Raw genomic sequence first — 25,170 nt, forward strand, 5'->3', positions numbered from 1 at the left:
CACCAGAGAGGGTTCCTCGTTTTCCCCACACACACAAACACTTAGTGGGTCGTCACAGTGAGACAGTGACTCCACGGTCCGTGGGAGGTGTCAGGGGTGTGTGTGTGTGTGTTGACGTGCTCGGAGATAGCTGATTGAGCTCAGAAAGACAGCTGGAAGAGGTCACTCCTGTCAAGACACCAAGGGATTTCTCATGGCTAATATAATAAACTGCACATGTGTGGTGTGGTATGGTGTGTGTGTGTGTGTGTGTGTACATGAATGTGTGTGCGTGCGCGTATGTAACGAGACCCCTTACACAAGAGACCTTGTTCTTCAGGATTTCCTCTGTACAGTTGTATGTTTTATAGTCTATTGCAACATGAGTTTACACTTACATGAAACATTAGCATTGTATGTGTGCTGAGTGTGTGTGTGGTCTTTCTTACTGTACATGTAGTTTATATCAAGAGATCAAGTGACAGTGGCTACAGCTCACTAGAGGTAACCTAGGTCAACACTGACAGAGAACCTGACAAAAGGGCATTGTTAGGATGTTGCTAGCTCTGAGGGGTTCGACACAGACTGTGGATGTGCACGATTATTAGAATGTCAGACGTTAGTATTCAGAAACTTGTGTGAGTATTCATTTTTTTTATTACAACAAAAAAAGTATAGGCCTATTTTAACACTGAAAAGGCTTTTTCCAAATGAAATGTAAATATCCATGTGACATTGTTACATACAAGGATATACCATGACATCTCAAATTATGAACTTAATAAAAGAACAAACATTTAAATGTCATTTATATGACGTGACCCCATGAAAAGACAGGTTGCCTTCACGTGTAGCTTGTTGTTTATGTTGGCCAATCAAAGCCTCAATGTCAAATCAAACGTTATTAGTCACATGGTTCATAAACAACAGGTGTGGACTACGGCCCTTCCCAACAATGCAGAGGAAATATTAAAATAATAAAACACGTAATAATACAATTAATAATAGATACATAATGTGCAGCAAGTGGAGTGACAGTTCACTAAAGCACGGAATTAAAAGCTGAGAAGCGGGAAGGAGTAGGCTACCACAAGCAAACAACAGGTAACGTTAGACTGTTGTTTTATATGAATGGGGTTGGGGAGAAAGCACAGCATGTGGCATCAATTAGCCTAGCTTGCTAGAGCTGGCTAGCTTCTAGGTTACTCCAGTCAAGAAAGCCACTGTTGTATGGGATGATAATAAATAATATTGTGGCTGCTACAAGTTAGCCAGTCTTGGCTGTAGCCGAGCTGCTTTGGCTGCGTCTCTCTCTCGCCTCTCCGTCTGCTCGCTCCCATCTGATCACACACCGGTCTCTCCGCAGCCGCAGCAATAGAGTGCCAACCTCTCTTCCTCGCGCAGCCGTGCTCAGGTAAAGAAACGTAATAAAAAAAATGCATGTATTTAGAATATCCGAATATCCTCCTAAAATGAATGATAGTATTTGAAGAGTGAAATTATTTCAAACCCACATCCCTAACACAGTCACACGCGCGCGCACTCACACAAGCACCTAAAGAGGCCATATTCACAACAGCTGCCCACTCTCACCCGTCAACTGTAAACACTCTCGTACACAAACTCTATAACTACCTACAACACCCCCCCCAAAAAAATCTCCCTTCGAACTCTCCACCTTTTCCCAGCTGCTCCTCTCTGCACTCTCCCACTGACCCCGACAGTCGCTGCTATCATTATGCATCTGGATGCGAGGTTCTCCGGGAGTCGCATGGACGCGCTGGCATACAAAACAGCCCCTATTTGTTCCATTTCAATTAGACAATTCAAGGTATATCATTAAAAGAAAAAACAAAATGAGCGGAAAAAACAGGTGTGAAGAAAGAAAAGTAGAAAGAACCCCCCCACCCACCATATCATCTCTGTCCCTCAAAACATCTTTGCTCTCTTATTTTCTCTCTCCCCCTCTCCTATTCTCTTGCTCTCTTATTTCCTCTCTTTCCCCATGTCTCTCGTTTCCTTCCTTGTGATAGGAAGCCTTCTAGCACCTTAAAACTCATTAAAACCAAGGCAGACGCAGTAGTATCATCATGCAATATGTTCCACGCACAAGCTATTTGAAAGGGAATCAATGTTGTTTTTTCCCATAGTGAAAGTAGAGAAGACATACAGGCAGGCATGCTGAAACGCATACATCAGAATCCCCCAGAGGGACAGTGTGTAGGCCTGTGGGACTGCGGGTGTGTCTCCATTGTCACAGAGCCGGCCGGTGTAAATGGTGTCAGTGGCACATTGGCTGAGAGCCTTGCATGTTGTAATTGTGTGCAGTGGTGCGGGGAACATATATCAAACAAGCCAATGAAAGGAGGAAGAGGTTGGGTTGACTATACAAATTAGATGTATTGACCACAAATGGTGTTTGTGTGTGATGTATGTTCGTCAGTTGCAATGTATACACACACACACACTCACCTCAACTCATATATAAACTTGACATACAGTAACCACAGAAGAAGATGCCACAGGCTGGGTTCACTTGGTAAACAATCTCTTTCCTTAGTGTGTGTGACAGTGTGTGTCTCTGGGTTACTACTCAAACTAGGATGGGCAGTCTGCATTTTGGGATTAGGATAGAGAGTTATGGTTTCCTGGAGTCTGGCTGCCTCACACTCTCCATCATCCATGTACTGCTACAGGCTCCTCTGAGAGACCATTTGAATACAACTGCCAGGCTGTTTGACCTTAGTGTAGTTGTGCACTGGTCTGTCTCCCTCTCTCTCACACACACAAACACACACTGGTGCGAGGCCCTCTGACTGAGAAATGTGTGTGTGCGTCCATCTTTTACTGGTGTGGTAAATATCAAAGTAAACACAGCACTCTTCAGGTTAGACAGAGGTGAAAAGTCTAAGGATGACAAGCCTTTAAACTCCCAACTGATCACAATAAAAGGCAAATTTATCCAATACAATTGCACTTATTCGCATGTAATAAAAAGTCTACGCACTCGTCCGAAGAGCGGATACACTTGGAACAGATGCGATGTAAAATGCTTCATTGGGTACAATTTTCTATAAAGAAAACATTGACTGGGGAAGCCCGTAATTTTGTAACACGATATATTTACTACTTGTTAAAAAGTAAATGGCGAAAGCGGTAAGCCATGTCTATTTCCTCACATAACAAGTCACAATTAAACGAAAGTAAAAACATGTCCATCACTTCCCCCCCAGCTTAAGTCTAACAATGAGTCACTAAATTAATTCATTGAATAATTCACTGAGTTAATGAGTGTAAATGAACGACATGCCAATTCAATGGGACAGAACAGCCTCTCTCTGAACCAAACGCAAAGAACATAAGAGTCATTTATAGAAATATGAACCGTTTCACGCACTAATTGCAATGAATATAGGACGATGATGGGGACGTCGAACCCGCGCGTGCAACAATCCATCGGTCTACTATTAGATTATTGGGAGTAAAATCGGCTCCATTGAATGGCCAATTCATTAATTAGCTATAAGAAATTCATCCCGTATCTAAATTTCTCACCAATGTATAATCCTATTTCAAAGACAGCATGCAGTCGATTTATCACATCCCTCTTTTCTTTGCAAGGTCGTAGTTATGAGAAATAACAAAACTAGAAGTGAGATGTCTTATCTGCCATGGATTTAGAGTGTTCCTAAAGATGAAAAGCCTAATCTATCAAGAATCTACAGAATGCTCGCAGATATACACTGAACAAAAATATAAACGCAACATGTAAAGTGTTGGTCCTATGCTTCAAAAAATCGCAGAAACGTTCCATACGCACAAAAAGCTTCTTTCTCTCACGTTTTCCATCCCTTTTAGTAAGCATTTCTCCTTTGCCAAGATAATCCATCTACCTGACAGGTGGGACATATCAAGAAGCTGATTAAACAGCATGATTATTACACAGATGCACCTTGTGCTGGGGACAATAAAAAGCCACTTTAAAATGTGCAGTTTTGTTACACAACACAATGCCACAGATGTCTCAAGTTTTGACGGAGCGTACAATTGGCATGCTGACTGCAGGAATGTCTACCAGAGCTGTTGCCAGAGAATTGAATGTTAATTTTTCTGTCATAAGCCACCTCCAACGTCATTTTAGAGAATGTCCAACAGGCCTCACAACTGCAGACCACATGTAACCACGCCAGCCCAGGACATCCACATCCATCTTCTTCACTTGTGGGATCATCTGAGGCGGGGTGGGGGGGTGGGGGCTGCTGAGGAGTATTTCTGTCTGTAATAAAGCTCTTTTGCGCTGAAGAACTTATTCTGATTGGCTGGGCCTGGCTCCCCAGTGAGTGGGCCTGACTGCCAAGTGGGTGGGCCTATACTCCAAGGCCCACACATGGCTGCACCAGTCATGTGAAATCCATAGACCAGGGCCTAATGAATTTATTTCAATTGACTGATTTTCTTTATGAACTGTAGCTCAGTAAAATCTTTGAAATTGTTGCATGTTGCGTTTATATTTTTTTCAGTATATTTCCAATTATGAAGGGGCCTTAACCAGTACAATAATAGTCCTACATAACTACGAATAAGTAGTACATAGTACAGTCGTAAAATCTTCCATCACCAATCTGATTGGGAATGGGTCGACTGTGCCATATGAACTGTACGATAGGTCAAGAGACACCTGAGAAGCATAGCCTACTGCTGTTCTTTTGGACATTTCTATTGTGGATAATAGCTCCCTGTATTTCAAACTTCAGCTATGATAGGGATATCAGGGTTAGTCTAGCTGTCTGTTGTCCAGAGATCCAACCCCATCATTGTCAGTGGGCAGATTAACTCCTATCTGACATGCTACAACACCTCCATACACTGACTGTTCGTGGTGGTTTCGCAAGGGCAAGCTTGAGCGGGCCGATATTTCTGGGCATGTCAAATCCCCCCAGCCGTCAGCATTAACAATTACTCTGGCCAAGGAATCGGGAACAAATCAACTCAGCGGTCAATCCCTGCCAGTCTACGCGTGTTCCTTTTGACCCACATATTTTCCCGGCTCTCCTTTCTTCCGCGCACAGATCAATACTCGGCGGCGCATCACACCTCTGCTCATTGAGGCTGTATGGGAGCCTTGTCAGACAGTCTGACGAGTGCAGACAGGCGGAATGTCAAAATGCACCCAATTTGTTTCTCCTGTTTGCCGCTTCCCGTCGAGCTCTGCATGTGTATGGCGAGATGCTTACGCAAGCATCTGCTGACTCCACAAAAGTACAGAAGAGAGGCATACTTTCCGGGGAGAGAAGTACAGAGTGCAGTTTTGGGTTTAGATGCGTCTGTATACTTTTGGAGGGCAACAAACTTTGCCCTGATAATGTCAAGGCAAAAAAACACGAGACTACAGCTAGCCTGCACTGCTGCTTCTCGTCGAGGGCTAGGAATGACAGGCCAATCTTGTTTCTCACAGAGCAAAATGCCAATCCGTGAGAGAGAGGAGCGTTTACAGTCCTGGTACCTTTGATATCTTGATATGAGCCCATCCTCAGCCCCACCTCCCCCAAAAAAGATTTGGTAGATTTTTGATTTAATTAAGATAAGCGACTAGTCATAATGAATTCTGCCTCTATTTCTGAGTGAGGCGTACTGTAAAGAACATAGGGAAAGGGTTGACTGAATAAATTACAGCCAGTTTGGATGAATGTAGCTGTGCCATCATCTTATCATCTACCATGGTACCATTACATCATAACAGTACATAACCCATGCATTACTGCAGTAGGGTCATGATGTCATATCTATGGGTGAAGGAAATTAGTTAACTCATTGGAAAGAAAAACCAGACATGGGGGTGGGATGGGATCAGTTATTTTTGCAGTGTAGAGTTTGTTGTGTAGAGTTTGTGGAGAGTGTTGGGGGGGAGTCTTTGAAAGCTGCTGCAAAGAAAGTTTTGGCACATCTTTTAAGAGGAAGAAGTGTTCTGGGAAGAGTGTAAGTAAGCCCACAAGCACTTTCCCGTTCGTCGCAGAAACCCTCCCAGTCCTAGATCAAATCACTTTTCAATTCAAACATCTATTATGTCTGCTGGTACGGAGTATCCTCCGGGGGACACTTTCTGTGACAAACGCCAGATTGAAGGATTCACAGCCGGTGTATTCATTACAGCCAGGAGAGGAGGTGTGGGAGACAGCTAGCTACCACGGAGACAGACCCGACTGGAGGTAGCTCAGGTTTCCCATTTGGATCCTTGTTTTTGTCTTCGTGGCCCAATTTAGCCCAGTTTTAACCATGTCTGTTCACCTACAGCTGTGAGTAAAGCTCTCTCACTCACCTGTTAGTTATCACTTAACTTGAGAGTACAATTGACTCTACTTAAATCTGACTGACAGGAGTGTCAAAACGAATTCCAGGACTGAACCAACTGGTTCTCTACCTGTTGGAGTCACACTGGCTCCTCGGGATTGATACACACACTATCACATAGAAAAGGACAATTCCACGGTAACAGAACGATGCTTAGACTCCGATTTTTGCAAAGTTAAACAAACCATACAACTCTATGGACAAGGCCGAATTTGAACAATTTCCACATAACATTTTACAAAAACACATTTACTTGAACAGTTCAGATGCTAAATTTGGTACAGTAACACAATAACGGCACAAACTGTCATTCTGTTACCAAACTTTGCATCTGCACTGTTCTTCCAGTTTAGATCAATACCATATAATAGCCATTACAGCAATCGGACTGTGAAAGAGGAAACTTACATTATGCTTAATATGTAAATATTGCAATGACCAGAGGCAGAGAACCAGAGAAGTGTGTGTATACAATATGCAAATTGCTCTCATCATTAACATTAAAATGACAACCGTGGCTAGCAAAAGGGCGCTAGCTCAATGCAATAGAACTGACCCCTCACCAAAGTCCAACCCGTGTGGTTCTACCTTGAACAACGGACTGAGACTTTGCTCTCTGTTGCTGGGTAAAATGCTGTCACAACGGTCTTATTATTGTCTGGAGATGACAGGCAATAATGACTGTGGACTGAATGCAGAGACTGGCACTTTAAGCCGCAGCAGAGAGACTAATTAGAGGGTGCTTTGTGACTTTGTCACTTTTCGGCTGGTGATTAGCACTCATTTATTGGGTGGAATCTGCCGTCTAATTGTAGGTGGTGCGCGCCACAAATACTGTGCAAGTGCTCTCGACTCGTGCTGCAAAGACAGCAGATCACCAGTGTCTCCCTATAGGCTTTCTAGTTCTGATCACCCCCCCCCCCCCAAAAAAACACTTCTCTCCATCTCTTCTCGCTAACAAGAATAAATCATCTGCCCAAAAACAAGTTCAGAGACTAAGAGGATATTTTAAAAGTCTGCAGATTCTTTAGTATATCTCTCTGATTTTGGTTAATTAAGTATGTGGAAGTGTGTCCTTGGAACTGAGGACAAGTTCAGTAGAATAGCCCTCCTCTGTAGAACAGATTTGACTAATGGAGACCCTGTATAAGAGCCTTGGTAGGCTACCACCATGTCCCCACGGCACAACATTCAGCTAGTAGTAGGAGAGGGGCTAGTGTATTTAGGCCATCTCTAATTGGCCCACTAATCTCACCAGCAACTAAATGATCCGCGGAAACGTTGTCCCTCAGGGCTAACTGGAGACTGCAGATGTCTACTGCTGCTCTTCTATGTTTGGATCAAAAAACAATCCTGTTCTGCTGACTGAGAGCCTACAGGACTATTGGAAATGTAATTATGGGCCAGCAGCAGAGCCTTTTAAACGCTTGACTAGTGCAGAAACAAACGTCCTTCAGACAAGCCAAAACTTGAATACATGGGAAATGGACGCCACTGCGATCGATAAAAGCCACCATTTTTGGAGGGAAAATGGAGATATGTACTGTATTGCCTCGCTGACTGCACTCAGTTTCTCACCGGCACGTACTTGACTTGGCTCGGTGACACTATTTATTTCAACAACAACAACAACAAAACGGAGAATCTCCACTCGTCGAGAGCGCAAATCATTTATTGAAGCAATCTCATGTCATTAAAAAGTAAACAAATATCTGCGGCGGATCGTGATGCCGTGTGATTGGACCTTTGGAGCACCTCACTTTGATTAAAGGAGTTGAAAAATAAAACCAGAGATGTCTCTCTCCTCTCCCCAGGTGTTAAGGTGAGGTGAAGTTGAGAAATGCTCCAATCAAGCTCAATTACTCGGCAGGTGCAGACCACGGACACCCATTTCGCATTGACAAAAGCCATTGTCGTGACTCGGCGAGGCCATCATATCATATTCATCGTCTAAAGCTCTAAATTGATACATTTGAACACAACAGCGCCCTTTCTCAAAAACAGCTTTTGCAAATGTGCTGACCTATGAAGAGAGTGATTGAGCAATTATCGGACAGAGTCGTTGAGCCCCCAGAGGTGCCTTTTGTTCACAGCTTCAGTAGATAGGGGCTCAGATCATTATCAGCATTCTGCCTGTTGTTTTTCTTACACGGCCAACCTTTGTCTTGGTAGCCCCCCACACTGTGAGGATAAGGCTACACCTCCCAGCGCTACCAGAGTCCACCTCAACTGTCTGTCTGTCTGTCTGTCTGTCTGTCTGTCTGTCTGTCTGTCTGTCTGTCTGTCTGTCTGTCTGTCTGTCTGTCTGTCTGTCTGTCTGTCTGTCTGTCTGTCTGTCTGTCTGTCTGTCTGTCTGTCTGTTAGTTAGAAATCTGGGGCCTACCAAACAGTGCTTCATGTATTTGCTGCCATCATAAATATTCATGACCGAGCCAGAAACCAGCTGTTTCCTTCCAATTAAAGAGTGTGGAGATCCGCCATTTGCCAATAAATTGTTGCTGTTTAATTAATGACTCTCGTCGCTCGCCCGCCAAACAACTGAAACAATAGCCCTGCACAGAGTACAGAGATTGGCATCTGTGGAATTAGGCCCGGAAAGCATGGTGGATAACAAGTCTGGGCATAGTGGAAAAACTGGAGCCTCCGTGTATCCCTGGCCTACATCTAGGGGGTGTGAGGAGTGACGTTTTGAATGGGGAAGGAGGGAGGATTACTAGTATTACTGAATCATGAGGCTGGAGATGCTGTAGTCTGGTAGAAGCTACTGCACAGCTGTAACTGGGCTTAAAGGAGATGAGACCAATCAAGTCATCACAGACCGCCCCATATCAATGGCCATATGCGGGAAAGGTGGAGGTGGTGATGCAAACTAAAAGCATCAGGACTCAGAGAGGTGAGGAAGACAGAGAGCAGCTCTGAGGTAATTATTTGTAGGGGAGCCAAAACTATGTAATCAATCGGTGAAGGTAGGGTAGAGTGAGAATTCACAGAGGACTTACCGTCAGGAGGCTGGGCCGGCGTGAAGTGAACAGGTTTGTCTGGAGGAGATAAAAGAGAGAGAGTGAGTTAGAAATGGGTTTTAAGTTAAGGCGAGATTCAAGGACTTTCCCATGGGGTGAACCCCAGTAATTGAGTTGCTCCAGCAAAAAGCAGAGAAGAAGATTCTCCTCTGGCTTGGGTATATCAAACAGGTTCTAATAGAGTATCTGAGGGATGGAGAGGCTCAATAGAGCCAGCTCATCAGAATGAATAGAATTTCATGATAGACGTACAATTGTCGATGGATATTTACAATTTTAATGGTCCATTCAATTCGCAAACCACACCTGACACCTATGAAAGCATCCGATAATTGGTATTTTGTGAAAAACATACTCAGGTTTTGTGTCATTATTATCTTAGTTACCACTTTCATGGACTTTTTTTAATATACCTCAAATAAGCCTAAGCGAATGAAATATCCCTTGAAGAGGACTACACAGCAAAAATAACTGATCCCATCCCACCCCCATGTCTGTTTTTTCTTTCCAATGAGTTAACTAATTGCCTTCACCCATAGATATGACATCATGACCCTGCTGCAGTAATGCATGGGTTATGTACTGTTATGATGTAATGGTGCCATGGTAGATGATGGCACAACTACATTCCTCTATCACTGGTGTCCTATAGGAACATACAAAGAGGGCATTTGTAGAGCACAGACATGTATATGCATACATACATACACCTCTAATGAAGGGTCAAGTTAATGGGGGATTGGGCGCGATGGGGCACTGTTATAGAAAATAATGAGCTTCACTTAACACACAATGACTGGAACAGCAACAAAGTGGTCTACTTTAAACCGATGCGTGAAGCATCACCAACCACTGTAAGTAGATTAGCATGCGGTTGAATCTGTCAGTGCCGTAAATGCTCTTACATCACCTGACCATAGCAAAGCATCTAAGACCCCCAGTGTTCAGTGACAGCGACCTTTACCATCTGCACTCCAACTCGCCTTTCCAAACCACTGAGCAGCCCGTGCTCGCGTCAGGCCAGCCCGCCGCACCTTTCCCCTGTGTAGGCTTGCATACCCGGGATAATGAGCAAGATAAAATCACATCACATCAATTACCCAGCTAACACATTTTCCGCCGGAGTTTCTCGCCTTCCCGGCCGTCCTTGCTCGGAGGCGTGAGGCGTCTCCGGCATCGCTCGCTACCTGACGACGGCATCACAGTTAACGGTTGCCAGTGCAGAGTTTAAATTTAGGCTCACTTACAATTGCTTGTCAACAGCTGGGCTTGAGGGAGCCAGAGAGAGAGGATGAGGGGAGAGGAGAGGAAGGGGGGGGGGAGACGCTGTGTTTGCGACGGTGAATAATGAAGTGTCTGTTGAACTGGTTTCCGAGGCAATCATGACAGTAACAGATTTCAATCCCAGGGACTTCAAAAACAACATGGCACAACAATAGAACAGACACACACATGTAGATAAACATGTACACACACACACACACACACACACACACTGCTCCCCTTTCCTAAAACGCAAACACACTGCAGTATTTGCCATATGGTGTCTTGGAGCACATGACAGCAAATCAACAGAATCTCCTAAATGTTTGCCAAATGTAAATGTCTCCATCTCAGTCATAATAAGAGGAGGAGATAAGGTCTCTACCACCATATCTTCCTTTCCCATCGCCGTCTGCTGTCCCTATACAACACAAACCTTTGTATGTGTATGCATGTGATTGAAGCATCCAGAACTGATTCCCGCTAGGTCTAGAGCAGATCGATTAAGGCTCTGCTCTGATGTGCGTGTTTGTGTATTAGGGTGTGTTGGGGTTTGTCTATGTGCATCAGTGTGTGGTGTGAGTGTGTGTGCATGTTTCTCCTCTCTAGTAGGTGAATCACTCCCCCACAGAGTTCCAGGAACCAGGCCACAATGTGAAGAGGACAAGCTGTGTGTGGCCACGCTTCGCTCTGACCTGAGGTCTGTGTCCTCTCCTTTCTCTCGCTCCAGCTCCTCTCCAAACCAGTTTTCCGTCCACACAGTAAGAGCTTTCCATGTTAATGGCGCTCTGTTCACTTCTCCCTCTCCCGTCTCTCGCTCTCTTTCTCTCTCTATCTTGTGAGGTGGAGATGGAGTGCTCTCACTGAGTTTGTATTTAAATCTAATGGAATATGTCTGGATTAAATTGATTCAGTAACACGGAGGGGTTATAAATGAACTTCACTTTGGAACGCCCCCGTCGATGAGACAGAGAGAGAAAAGAGAGAGAGAGGGAGAGAGAGAGATAGAGGGGAGGGGGGGCATTTTCAGAATTCTAAAGTGGTGCATTTTGGTTATTTTATTCAAGATCTAATGCAGTGGCATCCTTAGCCCCCGGGACGTGTCTCGTACGTGATTGAAAATCCTCAGGCTGATAATAGCTTTGTGGCGGGCTAGCATGGCTCGGAATGAAGCCTTAAACAGACGGCAGACAGACAGACAGGCAGAGGCACAGAGAGGCATACAGACAGATAAAAAGGGACATTCACAGGGATGCTTTGATGCCCGTATTCTACTAAAAGTGTATATTGTCATTTCCACGCAAAGTTCACAGCTTGATACGATACGATATCATCACCATACTTAGGTGCTGATATGATATGTATTGAGATTCTCAAGATTCTATATGTATTGCGATTCGATGTTCCAAACGTACTGCTCACTATGTCTGCTGCAGAGGGACGAGAGAGACCCATAAGCACTTTTATTTCCATCAGTCATGGAAATAAAAGTGCTGAAAACATGTTGGCTCACCATTTAAAAAGAACATGGCAAACAAGCTATAAAATGAGTTTTGGTGCACATGCAACCGACTAGAGATATATTGTCAAAAATATTATCCCAATATGTAACTGTATCGATTTTTCCGCCATCACTCCTATTTAGTCTCCGTAATGCTAATTCACGTGGGTGCAATGATGATTATACTCCAGACAGTTTTAAACACCTTCAAAGTGAAAAAAATTGAGTGTTGATTAGGCTTGAACCTTCCGCACAGGCAACTCATCTGACACGGGACTCCAATGCTAAGAAATACGTGACACTGAATAAAGCAGTGCTATCGAACACATACTGATGTTCCTGTGGTGGCACACCTATGTGGGTGTCAGGACACAATCGGGACTCCAGTGATACTGGCGTGTTCCTATTCCCATCGCGAAGAACCAATTGACATAAAGCTGATATAAAGCTTTGAACTACTGAAAACTGTGTCATTCAGGCAAGACATAAACCAGTTATGTACAACTTTGAAGCGAGAGACAGATAGTCCCCAATGTACAACTTACAGACAATACGTCACCCCCCCAAACACACTTGTGAAATGGCAAGTTGCTGCGTCGAGCTCGCTCTCCAAAAGGTCACTCTCGTGTTGCCTAATGGTAATGTTGCTGCTCATCTACCAGCGAGCCACCAGGCGAAGAACAGACAGAAGCTTATGCACCATCATGGCATTTTCTATTCAGGCCGATAACCGCTCAAAGTGGGGACACTTTCCATGCCAAGAGCTTTTTCTAACGTCCAAAGGCATTTAATCTGGCTACTTTATCCCACAGTTCAAAGTAAATGCCAAGGCTTTGGGGGAGATAAAGGACTCAAAAGAAGGAAGCTGGGACTGTGCGTCGAGGGAAAGCTGACTTTTAACGTCTGAGATATCCCTCCACTTCATCCAGCCCCAGCCTTTCAGATAGCACCACCAGAGGTCAAGTAGACCAGTCTTTCATATCTTTTCTCAGCAGAGTAAAATACCTGAGAGACTGTAAGGTGTTTAATAGTCTATGTAAACTAAGCGAAATCCTACCGACCCATAACTTTTCTTGTACCAAAAGCCATGCATGCATACCCTTCCGCACCCCCCCCCCCCCCCCCCACCCCGAGTATACATACACATCTGGCAAACAAATGCATTCACATATAAAGCCTTCATACTACTGACCATGACACACAAACACACATGGCTACAGGGTGACAGAGGGAGTACGTTGTATATGGGGTGCGTGAGTATGTGTGTGGTAGTACTATTGGTGGACGTACAGTTGTTGAGGAAGAGCAGCACGGCGAAGCCCAGCGTGGAGGTGGCCAGCAGGATGAGACATATGTTACAGGGGATCATAAAGTAGCGCACCACCAGGGACACCTTGTGTTGGTACATCCGGTCCCGCTCCGGGGGCGGCGTGGGGTAATGGCAGCTGGTCATACTCCACTTCCAGAGTCCGTCCGCCCGGTGGGAAGGTACGGGTAACGGGGTGGGAGAAGAACCCGATGAACCAAGGAATAAAAATGACACCAGAAACGAGGGAGGACAGAATGATAGACTGGGTAATAGTTGGTAGATTCAGCCCTGAATCCAGCTGTGTTCCGCCGTGGGGAGGGAGTCGCAGTTGCTTTCAGAAAGATGCGTTGAGGAGCTTTCAATGGTTTCCAGGCAACTCATTTTGGACAGTAATAACATCCATTGGTGGGAAGAGGACAGAAGGGTGTGGGCCTGCACTGCTATAGGCCCCCAGCTGTCCACGCTACCTCCATTTTAATCCAAGTACTGGAAAGGAGATGACAACAGATTGGTGTGTACGTATGTGGAGTGAGTATATGTACAATATGAAAGTGTAAATGTGTGTGTGTGTCTCTGTTTGTGTGTGTGTGTGTGTGTGCACGTGCTAGTTCAAAAGGTGCCAAAGTTCCACAGTAACTCAACAGTAATTACAGTAAGAAGCCTCCTTGATCTCTTTGCAGCACTGGTCCACTGTTGCAAAACACACTGGTCTCCTTATTGCCCCAGGATCCCTCACAAAACAAGCCAGGTTCCGCCACACTACCACAGCATTCGTCAAGAGTAGCTGCTGGTGATTTGGCGGGGGAGCATCTTTCTTCAGCCTCCTGTGGCTGATAAACTGGGAGCTTGGGGCTAGAGCTCCGGCAGCTCTGGCGCTCTGAAGACATTCATTAGCCTCCTTTTCTTTTCCTTACAAAACGCTCCAAGGAAAACAACAACAACCGGCTCTTTGTTTTCACTTGGCTGCCCGCCGGCTTATTGTTCCTTATAGCTCTAGTCAGGACCGAAATAAAGGCAACAGCAACACGGCAATGCGACTGTCTTCTCCGAGCACGGAGCACGAAGCTTCCCCCGTCGCTGCGCACTTGTATCTAGCGTTAGCGTATTTAGCAGGGGGGCTAGTAAGCAGCTGGCCACCACTCGATTAACCATATGCTCTTAGGAGCGTGAAGGGGGTTCTTTTTTTCACCACCCACTTCCTCGGTTCAAAACACTGTGGCCCCCTTCCCCCTCGCCACTCGCATGTGGGGGCCACCCTTGGAGTCTGGAGAAAACAGGTCAGAAGAAGTAGAGAGGGCGGAAAGTTGGAGAGGGGAACAATTTACGCCCCCAGCTCTGTACCTCAACATGAGTTGTCTTCTCCTCAGCTCTGTTCCGCCTGAGTCCGGCTATACAGAGAAGCGACAAACCTCAGCCGACACACAGACTAAAGAAAACCCACAAAAGAAATGGAGAGAGAAGGAAAGAAAGAGGGGACAAGTCTGTGCCAGATGAGAAATTAACAACAAGCCCTGAATACTTTTTCTCTTTCTTTCCTCGTGTTGTCCACCCCTGATGGCATATTCATCCAAAAACAAATCGCAAGGGGGGTCTTGTTACCGCCCTCTGTCCGAGAGTGTCAAGTTGGTTTTCTCCTTTTCAAAAAAGCAGTCGCTTATTCACCCCTCCTTCATTGAGAGTAGAAGCTGCTCAGTTGCTCATTTCACTCTCTCTCTGGCTCAGTCTCCCTCTTTTTTTCTCCTTTTTCTCAAGAATCCACTCCTTCTGTCTGTTCCTGCTCCAGAGGCTACTCCCGGTTGCTTGTCCTGGGCTTGGCTGCGGATGATCTCCTTCGAGTTGCTCCTCCGAGGGACAGGCCCATTCACTGGCAGCCAAAACAACAACTTGGAGCTTTGCGTATTCACGGAGTATTCACAGCGCACACAATCCCCAGGCAGCAGGTAGTCCACTGCGTTAATTCACTCCGCTGCTCAGCCAGCCAAGCCCTAGTCAACGAGAGAGAGAGAGTAGCCAGCCAGCGAGCTGCAGATAGAGACAGCCAGAGCAGAGCAGGAGAGCGATAGAGTGAGAGGGGAAAGAGGAAGAACAGGCGAGCGGTGGCGCCTGACATTTAGTCCACCTCTTGCGTTTTACAGTGGCTGAACGTGTTGTCTCCCGAGCACCGTCACTCTCCAGAGCAGCACTTCTCCCTGCCTGCCTCAACCCCAAGGAAAAGACAGCGCAGACAGGAGAGGAGAGGGGGAATGAGAGAGAGGAGCTGTCTCTAACAAAGAGGGGAGGGGAGCAAGAGGGGGAGGGGGGAAGACAAGGGAAAATAAAAGCTTTTGGGAATACTTGGGTCATGTTGGGGTGGGAGGCAGCAACAGTGCAAGAAAAAACAAAAAAACAAAAGAGGGATTGGTCTCTTAAAAATGTCACCCACATCCTCGTTAAATCTGAATCAGAAAGAAAACGACCCATTAAGGTCAGAATCAATCCTAAGGTTTATAACACACACACACACACACACACACACACACAGAAACAAATTTAATGAAGTGAAAGCAGAAAAATAAACCATGGGGGAATACGATCATGTACATTTAGGTCAATCAAATATTGTCCCATTTGCAAACGCTAATTTGGCCAATACACTTCCAATCTACTAGCAACATGCTTCTGTAAAACCTCATTCTATATGCTACACATGAATAAGCCCATATTCAATTAAAATCATATTCAAACTGGAGATTTTTGTATTCCACGCTCACTTTCATGACACCGTGCCACATGTTTGTCCCCCCTTCCCCCCCCCGTGTCAAATAAGAGAAGAATAACTCAAATAAATATTTTTATATTCAGCAGGGCTGGCGACTGATCTGAGGAGAAAAAATATGCACCTAATCCATAGCATGTAATTTTATGCGCTTTTTTAAAAAGAAATGTATTTTTTCTGTTCGATACTTATAATGAGGTCAAAATTGTGGGGCGGTCACGGCTTGTTTTAAAACCCACCGTACATCAATATCTACTTACACCAACACAATGACAAGTGATCATCCGAGCATGGCAGATGCAAAGCGGTATATATCATAAAGTATTTATGTTATTTTACTCTCCATCTCGCTCCTCTCTGTCTCTTTTCCCCCACACCCTCTGCCTCACATGAACGCACACATACACCCACACGTACGCGAACGCACACATACACGCACACGTACGCACACACACGTACGCACGCGCACACACGACCACACATTAACGAATACACACACGGTGATGCATAAAGTAGCTTGATTTATACAGAAAACGCATGAGGAAACAATCCCATTGTGTCTTTTACACTAACCCTTCACATTTCTCTCTCAAACACACAGAAAATACACATTTCTTTCAGTCTCTCTCTGACACACACACTCATACACGTACGTACGTACGCACACACACACACACACACACACACACACACACACACACACACACACACACACACACACACACACACACACACACACACACACACACACACACACACACACACACACAGGATGGGGATTTGCTCTGGTTAACCATCACAAGTAATTTATCTCTTTGGACGAGGTCTTGTCCCTGTATTGTTTGGCCCCGCGGGGACCCCTTACCCTGTAGTCTGGAGGTAAACTCCCAGAGAACACAAGGTCACCCAGGTCTCAGTCACCCTGGAGGGGGAAGGCAGTGTTCAACCACCAGCTTGCATCCCAGGGCTCAGCTATGCCCTCACAGAACAACATGATACCCTAGCCAGGTAGGTTACTCCAGCCCAGACATCTGCTTAAGCCTGTCTCTCAGGACATGGTACGCAAAAGCAACAATCTCATTATCTTCCTACAGTGACCTAAAGTACCTAAACCATACAGAATCCATTCAATAGAGGGCGCCACCAAGCTGCTGCTCTTCTGAGCCACTCACTGTAGTGCCAACATGACCCAAATAGAATCCTCTGTTCACATCAAAGCTCGTCTCTGATCCATTTTTAATGCGCTGATATCGCGAAAGGTTAACATCTCTCTCAGAGTGCTTTGAAATGCCAATTTCCATAAAGCAGCCAAAGGAGTTGGACTGACTCCCTCTTTAACATGATGACGGTCCAACCAAAAGTAGTTAGCATGCAGTTTGTGTTATGTCTCTGTATTCTCGGTGGGTTGCACCGTTTGCATGGGTGACTGGTGACAAAAAGAATGTGGGATCAGATGTGAGAGCAGTCGAGCACACGTCCTGGTCGTCCAGACGACCAACGTCTCGAGCTAATTGATCAAAGGCCGTATGAAACAGCTGTACACCAACCCGAGTAACAACTTAGATTACGGTAAAATGGGGCTTAGGGACGTTTGTGTTCAATGTTTTAGTGTGCAGTGTACAGTTGCGACACGTAGACAGGGTGTCTGCAATGTGACATGAATTGAAGATGAGAAATACGCTGTCCATAATAACCCAAAAGGAAGCAGGGACGAGGAAAGTGGAGTGATGAGACATGTTTGAGCTAAATTGAGATAAAAATTGCCATGTGAATCCAGCCATGCTGTCAAACCCATGGAGAGACGCCCAGACGTTCTGCCCTATACAGTTTCACTAGCAGGTGGGCCAATTGTCTTGCTTCAGTATTACCTCCAATCACCATAAATTACAGCGTTCTGGTGTTCAGCAGATTCCCAGACTTCCCAGTCAACAGGGTGTCCAAGCTGCCGTCCACAAATCCGGATAGAGGGAGGGATTGGATATTGATAGGGAATGGGGTGCGGGGGGCGGGGGACAAGCCAGAGCCAGGGGCCCTTGCAGCTGTGCATGTCTAATGTCATTATCCTTCATTGGGTTTAGGAGTGGCAGAGAAATAGAGAACAGAACAGACAGATCAGTTCTAAAGACAGGATGGTGTTGTTACGCTTGGGGCTAGTGATCAACTGTGTGATCTAAGTGGGAACAGGGATGCACCAATGTTCCAAAGCAGGGTGGTCTCTTCTTAACAACATGACTCACGCCATGACACACACACAGGACAGTGAGTGACGTCGTCGTTCCTTCAGTTGCGCTCAACGAGCGTGACGGTGATGCCCAAGGCTGATCTCAGCCCACTCCCATTGCAGAAGAAACTGGAGCTGATCCGGGTTAAACTTTGCTTCTGTTTAATAGCCATTCTTGTCTCATTTACCAGCTGTTTACAGTTGACCCTGGCTCAGAATGCAGTGAAAAGCTGATCCTGGATAATTTAATTGTTATGACGTTATTGTATTGCTGGCTGGATTATTGCTATGGGTTGTTCTTCAGTCTTCTGCTGTCTGTAACTGATCCTAGTTCAGTTACTACTCCTCACCACCAGCACAGGCCTCCAGTCATCACCTCCCTCCCCCTCTCTTCTTCCAATAGCCCCATCTCCACATCTGTCTCAGCAGACCGCCCAAGTAAGATTTTAGTTATTTATTTAACCTTTATTTAACTAGGCAAGTCAGTTAAGAACACATTCTTATTTACAATGACGGCCTAGTGGGTTAACTGCCTTGTTCAGGGGCACAACGACAGATTTTTACCTTGTCAGCTCGGGGAGTCGATCTAGCAACCTTTCGGTTACTGGCCCAACACTCTAACCACAAGGCTACCTACCACCCAGAATAGCTGGGCACGGCTGAGATCTCCCACGCCATTGTGGCAGTAACCTGAAGACTGATCCAGGGCCAGTACTGAGCCCCCTAGGCATCCCCGCCACTACTGCTACACTACTCTGCTAATGGAGAGGAACTAACCAGCAGCAGCCACTCATTCATTAGCCCTCTGCTTCCTCAACCACCTCCCCCTCCCTCTTCATCAGTGCTAACAACAATAATGATCTGAGCATTTAATACCCTCCACGCTCTGTCGACTCAAACTGTTTATTCATTTTTTATCCCCAGCACTTTTCCCTTAATGGCCCTTAAAGAAATTATTCCAATGGTTGTGCAATAAGAGAGAAAGAAAAAGGGAGAGGGGTAACAGAGGAAAGAACTGCGGGAGCTTTGCTGCTAGCGCCAAGCTAGTTGGAGACTGATGCTCTTCCATGTGGCGGACATGTGGAGTGTGATCCAGCGTGGCACTGGAGGATGGGGTGGTGTGTGTCAGGGTACAGGGAGTGTCGGTGATCCACGGAGAGAGCAGTTGTTGTTGGCTCAGACAGCCCTGACAATGGGTAGGTACAGTGATGGAGCTGGGGGCTGATTCAGGTGTCAGTCTCTGGCCCAGGCAGCGATCTGTCAACCAGGGCCACATTAGGGTGAAGTTACACAGTCTGCGCCAGGGGTGTACTGCCCAATTCCTCCAGTTCCATAGTCCTGCTGGCTAATTGCTATCGTTAGTCACCTGGTACTTCCTTGATCAATGATTGTCATTGGTTGGCTGGTGGCTGCATGCACCTGGTTTCCCAGGGAGAAGGCAAATGAAAACCAGCAGGAGCTGGTGGACCGTTGCTAGGCACCCCTGGTCTATGTCATGGATACTGATTTAAAGTGCATGATGTTCAAGTCATCAGATAGACATAAGTAGATGTTGTGTTGTTATGTTAATGAGCGGTGTGAGATGCTGATTGGCCACGGTGGTTCACCTGACAGGTTCCTCCCTGACAATGACCTCTGTGGTCAGAGTACTATGGGGTAGATTGAGGGGGTATAACAAGGGTCAAGGGTCAGGGAGAGAGGTTGTGAAATGCAGAGGGGCGGGCAACAGCGTCGAGTAGCAGCGCTGCAAGCGATAAATTAAAGTAAATGTTGAAATGTCAGATGGCTGCTGGGGAGATGTCCAAAGCAAACAATCCAAATGGCACGAGGGATATCTACTGCCCACACACAGCACAGGAAGAACCTGCTGGACCAAATCAAAATGTGATAATCTATTTATCATATACCATACAGGATTCACTCACCAAGAGTAAGAAAACAGTTGACTAGTGTGACATTAAAAATCTTTCACATTTTTATGTTTTGACAGTACATCAAAAACACTGATTTACCTCGACTTTCGGTGACATAGCACGTCCATATGTACACAAACACACACACACACACACACACACACACACACACACACACACACACACACACACACACACACACACACACACACACACACACACACACACACACACACTTGAGCCACTTTTTACTTTAGCTGACAGTGACAAGCTATTATATACTGGGAGCCTTTCATTTGCATTTACAGTAATGAACTCTCTCTCCTCTCTCTCTCATCCCTCTTTCTCTCTATCCTCTACTTGCTGCTCATTCTCCGTCAAGCCAGATCCTCTTAGATAGAGGGCAGAGAGGGAATCTTAATTGGCACACAATCCCCATCGTTGAGAAGCCGTCCAAGAAGAAATGGTTATAAATGATTTACATTCCTAATCAAACGCCTCGCATTCAGCTTCTCTTGCAAGACGGCTTCTTTGTGTTTTTGTAAATAATTCCCAGTCCTTTTAACAGGCTACTGCGAAATGAGGCCAGGGTTGAAAGTAGAAGAAGACGAAGAGAGGAAGAAGATGCAGGATTATGGCACCGTAGTTGACGAAATGAAACATATGAAACACACTGACACTGTGAAGAAACGTGTTTCGCTACAAGAGCCACAGCACAAACCCATGTCCAGTGTAGAGGTTTCTCCCTCTGTCTGTTGTTGTGACAACGGTAGACTGAGCTAGGAGGTCGGCAGGTCGCGTTGACACAGGTGTTCTGGACACGGGGGTAAACAGGGTCACTCCATTAGCCCAGAGACAGGCTGTTGCCGGGCGAAGGGTGAATCAGCCTGAATACAGCTAGAAGACAAGAATATATCTTCCTAACCTTGAGACACACCAACTGTCTGTCAAATAAGATCCTACAGGCAACTGTGTGCAGATGGACAGAAACACACACTCACAGACACACAGTGGGGTGCACCCATTCCTCAGACATTCATTGGGTAGTAGACAGACTTTAGCGTTTATGCCTTACAACATGGCCAGCTATACTGTGGTAAAGAAGCTATAGGGAATCTGAATAGCAGATTCGGTTTGCATTCCAGTCACTGTGTCCTCTGATCAACAGCAAATGAAAAATCTCAAACAATTGCCAGAATTCCCGATAGGACATGTACAACATTCAAGTTGCAGAGGTTTTTCTGGAAACAGCAATTCCAGGCTTCATCACTGAACTGCATCAATGCGAAAAAGACGAGACGTAACAAAAACAATTTGTCCTGAATCAATAGAAAACAGCACGTAGGGTGTTGAGTGTGTCGGCACTTGGGGCACTCCACGCAGGCCCTTTCAGATTGTTGGAGATTCCCCCTGGGTGTTAACCAAGACCTTTATCGCATGCGGAGGGAGTTGTAAGGGGAAGAGAGATGGGAGAAGGAGAAGTACTGTACATCATTACATGATCTCCATTATTTCTCACTCTCCGTCTTCATCACCTCACACCACGACAGCTGTGACTCAATCAGCGGTGAGAACGCGCTACTGCACCGCCGTTCACTAGTCTATATTCGAGAGGAAAACTGATACACGAGGCAAATGATGAGGAACAACAACGGTCAAAACCATGACGACGACTGAGGCAGTTGCGTAGTTAGACAGAGCCCTGCAGACGAGTGGCAGACTGGAGTGGGTAGTTAAGCCGGGAGTGAAAACAATGTGGGGCGGGGACAGAACCGTTAACATGAGGCAAATTTCACAACGCACTTGAAAATCTACTGTAGCTGGCCCCAGAGAGGGGACACAATGTGTGGCAACGTGTGGTTTGTTAATTAAGCAGATAAAAGGTGAAACTGAGGCCTGCATGGATGTAAAGAGAGTAAATCATTCACACACCTAGAAGATCATAACACGGCAGAAGTCACACACCACCTGTCACCACGCATACACGCGCACGTACAGTATGCAAGTACGCACACACTGTCTACATCAATCAAATGTAGTTACTATTCCAACAACTTCAATATGGTTGTCTCCATCATATCCTTGTCTAATCATAAAACTACAGCAGATAGAACCTATAGGCCTCTCTACCTCATAGATTTACGTGCCCTTATCTGACGTGGAAGCGGGGTTGAATTATTGCACTGTTGCTACGGTAACACAGTATGCAGAAACAGTGGTGTGGCCAGAAATATGCTAATTTGTAAAATTCAGTTACGTATCGGGATATTCTTTTTGACAATATATCTCAATATATCTGTTCTCTGTCTTCTTTTTAAATGGTGAGCCAATATGATTTTACAACTTTTATTTCCATGACTGGGTCTCTCTTGTCTCTCTGCAGCAGACATATAGTGAGCAATACGTTTGGAACATCGAATCTCAATATCGAATCACAATACATATAAAATCGGGAGAATAACAATACATATCGTATCGGCACCTACAGTGCCTACGGAAAGTATTTAGACCCCTTGATTTTCCCACATTTTGTTACGTTACAGCCTTAATCTAAAATGGATAAAAAAATATTTAAAAATCCTCAGCAATCTATACACAATACCCCATAATGACAAAGCGAAAACAGGTTTTTAGACATTTTTGCAAATGTATAAAAAATACAAAACAGAAATACCTAATTTACATAAGTATTCAGACCCTTTGCTATGAGACTCAAAATTGAGCTCAGGTGCATCGTGTTTCCATTGGTCATCCTTAAGATGTTTTACCTATGGTAAACTGATTGGACATGATTTGGAAAGACACACACCAGTTGACAGTGCATGTCAGAGCAAAAACCAAGCCATAAGGTCGAAGGAATTGTCCGTAGAGCTCCGAGACAGGATTGTGTCAAGGCACAGATCTGGGAAAGGGTACCAAAACATTTCTGCAGCATTGAAATTCTGCAAGAACACAGTGGCCTCCATCATTCTTAAATGGAAGAAATTTGGAACCAGAGCTGGCCGCCCGGCCAAACTGAGCAATCGGGAGAGAAGGGCCTTGGTCAGGGAGGTGACCAAGAACCCGATGGTCACTCTGAAAGAGCTCCAGAGTTCATCTATGGAGATGGGAGAACCTTCCAGAAGGACATCCATCTCTGCAGCACACCACCAATCAGGTCTTTATGGTAGAGTGGCCAGACGGAAGCCACTCCACAGTAAAAGGCACATAATAGCCCGCTTGGAGTTTGCCAAAAGGCATCTAAAGACTCTCAGACCATGAGAAACAAGATTCTCTTGTCTGATGAAACCAAGATTAAACTCTTTGGCCTGAATGCCAAGTGTCACGTCTGGAGGAAACGTGGCACCATCCCTACAGTGAAGCATGGTGGTGGCATCATGCTGTGGGGAGGTTTCTCAGCGGCAGGGACTGGGAGACTAGTCAGGATCGGGGCAAAGATGAACGGAGCAAAGTACAGAGAGATCCTTGATGAAAACCTGCTCCAGAGCGCTCAGGACCTCAGACTGGGGCGAAGGTTCACCTTCCAAAAAAATAATGACCCTAAGCACACAGCCAAGACAAAGCACGAGTGGCTTCGGGACAAGTCTCTGAATGTTCTTGAGTGGCCCAGCCAGAGCCCGGACTTGAACCCGATCGAACATCTCTGGAGAGACCTGAAAATAGCTGTGCAGCAACGCTCCCCATCCAACCTGACAGAGCTTGAGAGGATCTGCAGAGAAGAATGGGAGAAACTCCACAAATACAGATGTGCCAAGCTTGTAGAGTCATACACAAGAAGACTCGAGGCTGTAATCACTGCCAAAGGTGCTTCAACAAAGTACTGAGTAAAGGGTCTAAATACTTATGTAAATGTCATATTTCCATTTTTTTTATTTTTTTATTAGCAACATTTTCTAAAAACCTGTTTTTGCTTTGTCATTATGGGGTATTGTGTGTAGATTGATGAGGGGTAAAAACAATTTAATCCATTTTAGAATAAGGCTGTAACCTAACAAGATGTGGAAAAAGTCAAGGGGTCTGAATACTTTCCAAAGACACTGTAAGTATCATGAAAATACTGTATTGTGAGGTCCCTGGCAATACCCAGCCCTAATTTATAGCCAATGCAAAGGGGGCCGCTTGGCATGACGCACAACTGCAAGGTGATTTCGATAATATGGGTCAGTGTCACCATATTCCTACCAGCCAGTGTCACCATATTTATATAAGCCAAACATAAAGGAAAACATTTGCCACCTCTTCTCTGTCGTTCATCTCCCTCTATCCTAACACCTGCAGGCATTTGCATTCTGTCGGCTTTGCTTCTTCCCTTTCATTTCTTTCTCCCATGCACTACATTTCCTGCATGATAACGTAGCGTCAATTTTATCACTGGCATAGCACAGAGGCAGTGGATAATGCCTTATGCATCCAAATCTCAGCTTTTCCAAAAGCCTACTTTCCTTTTCTCTTACCTCCCTCCCCCATTTCGTCTCTCTTTACACCTCTCGAGTTTCACATCGACATCTCACTAGTGACAATCAAATCCAGAATTTGTCATCTGACCCCAGAAATCCCCCTTCTCTCCAAACTCACAACCCTTTTGGGAAAACCCACCCTGATCATGTGACTGGCCTCTCCAAGGCAACAAATGAGTTCCATGGCCTCTCTGCTCACTTCAGTGTCACAGCTCACTCATCATGTGATCTCTGTCACCACCCATATAAGTAGACCACCTCGGAACCTCTCAACAGGGTTTGCCATTACTTGTTCATTATTGTTCATGGAGGCAGGCTGAGGCACGAACACAGTGCAGGAAAATGCAGGTCTGGATGTGTGTGATGTAGTGTGTGATTGAGGATCTGGGGCACCCCCCTTTAAG

The 25,170-nt window shown here is 45.4% G+C and overlaps 1 protein-coding gene across 2 annotated transcripts in view; it reads right to left on the minus strand.

The window, feature by feature from the left end:
* LOC120059395 (agrin-like) overlaps positions 1-25,170 on the minus strand; it is a 283,055-nt gene that overhangs the window by 135,599 nt on the left and 122,286 nt on the right. The window contains exons 1-2 of one of the 2 annotated variants that reach the window (XM_039008414.1): positions 13,402-15,630; positions 9,327-9,365 (exon numbers count right to left, since the gene is read on the minus strand). In XM_039008414.1, coding sequence (XP_038864342.1) covers positions 9,327-9,365; positions 13,402-13,564 — 202 coding nt within the window. In that variant the 5' untranslated portion in view covers positions 13,565-15,630. Of the gene's footprint in view, positions 1-9,326; positions 9,366-13,401; positions 15,631-25,170 lie in introns of those variants that run through there. The other variant, XM_039008413.1, reaches the window with a different exon arrangement.

The sequence above is a fragment of the Salvelinus namaycush genome, chromosome 14, assembly GCF_016432855.1.
Source record: "Salvelinus namaycush isolate Seneca chromosome 14, SaNama_1.0, whole genome shotgun sequence".
In the NCBI taxonomy this organism is placed as follows: Eukaryota; Metazoa; Chordata; class Actinopteri; order Salmoniformes; family Salmonidae; genus Salvelinus; species Salvelinus namaycush.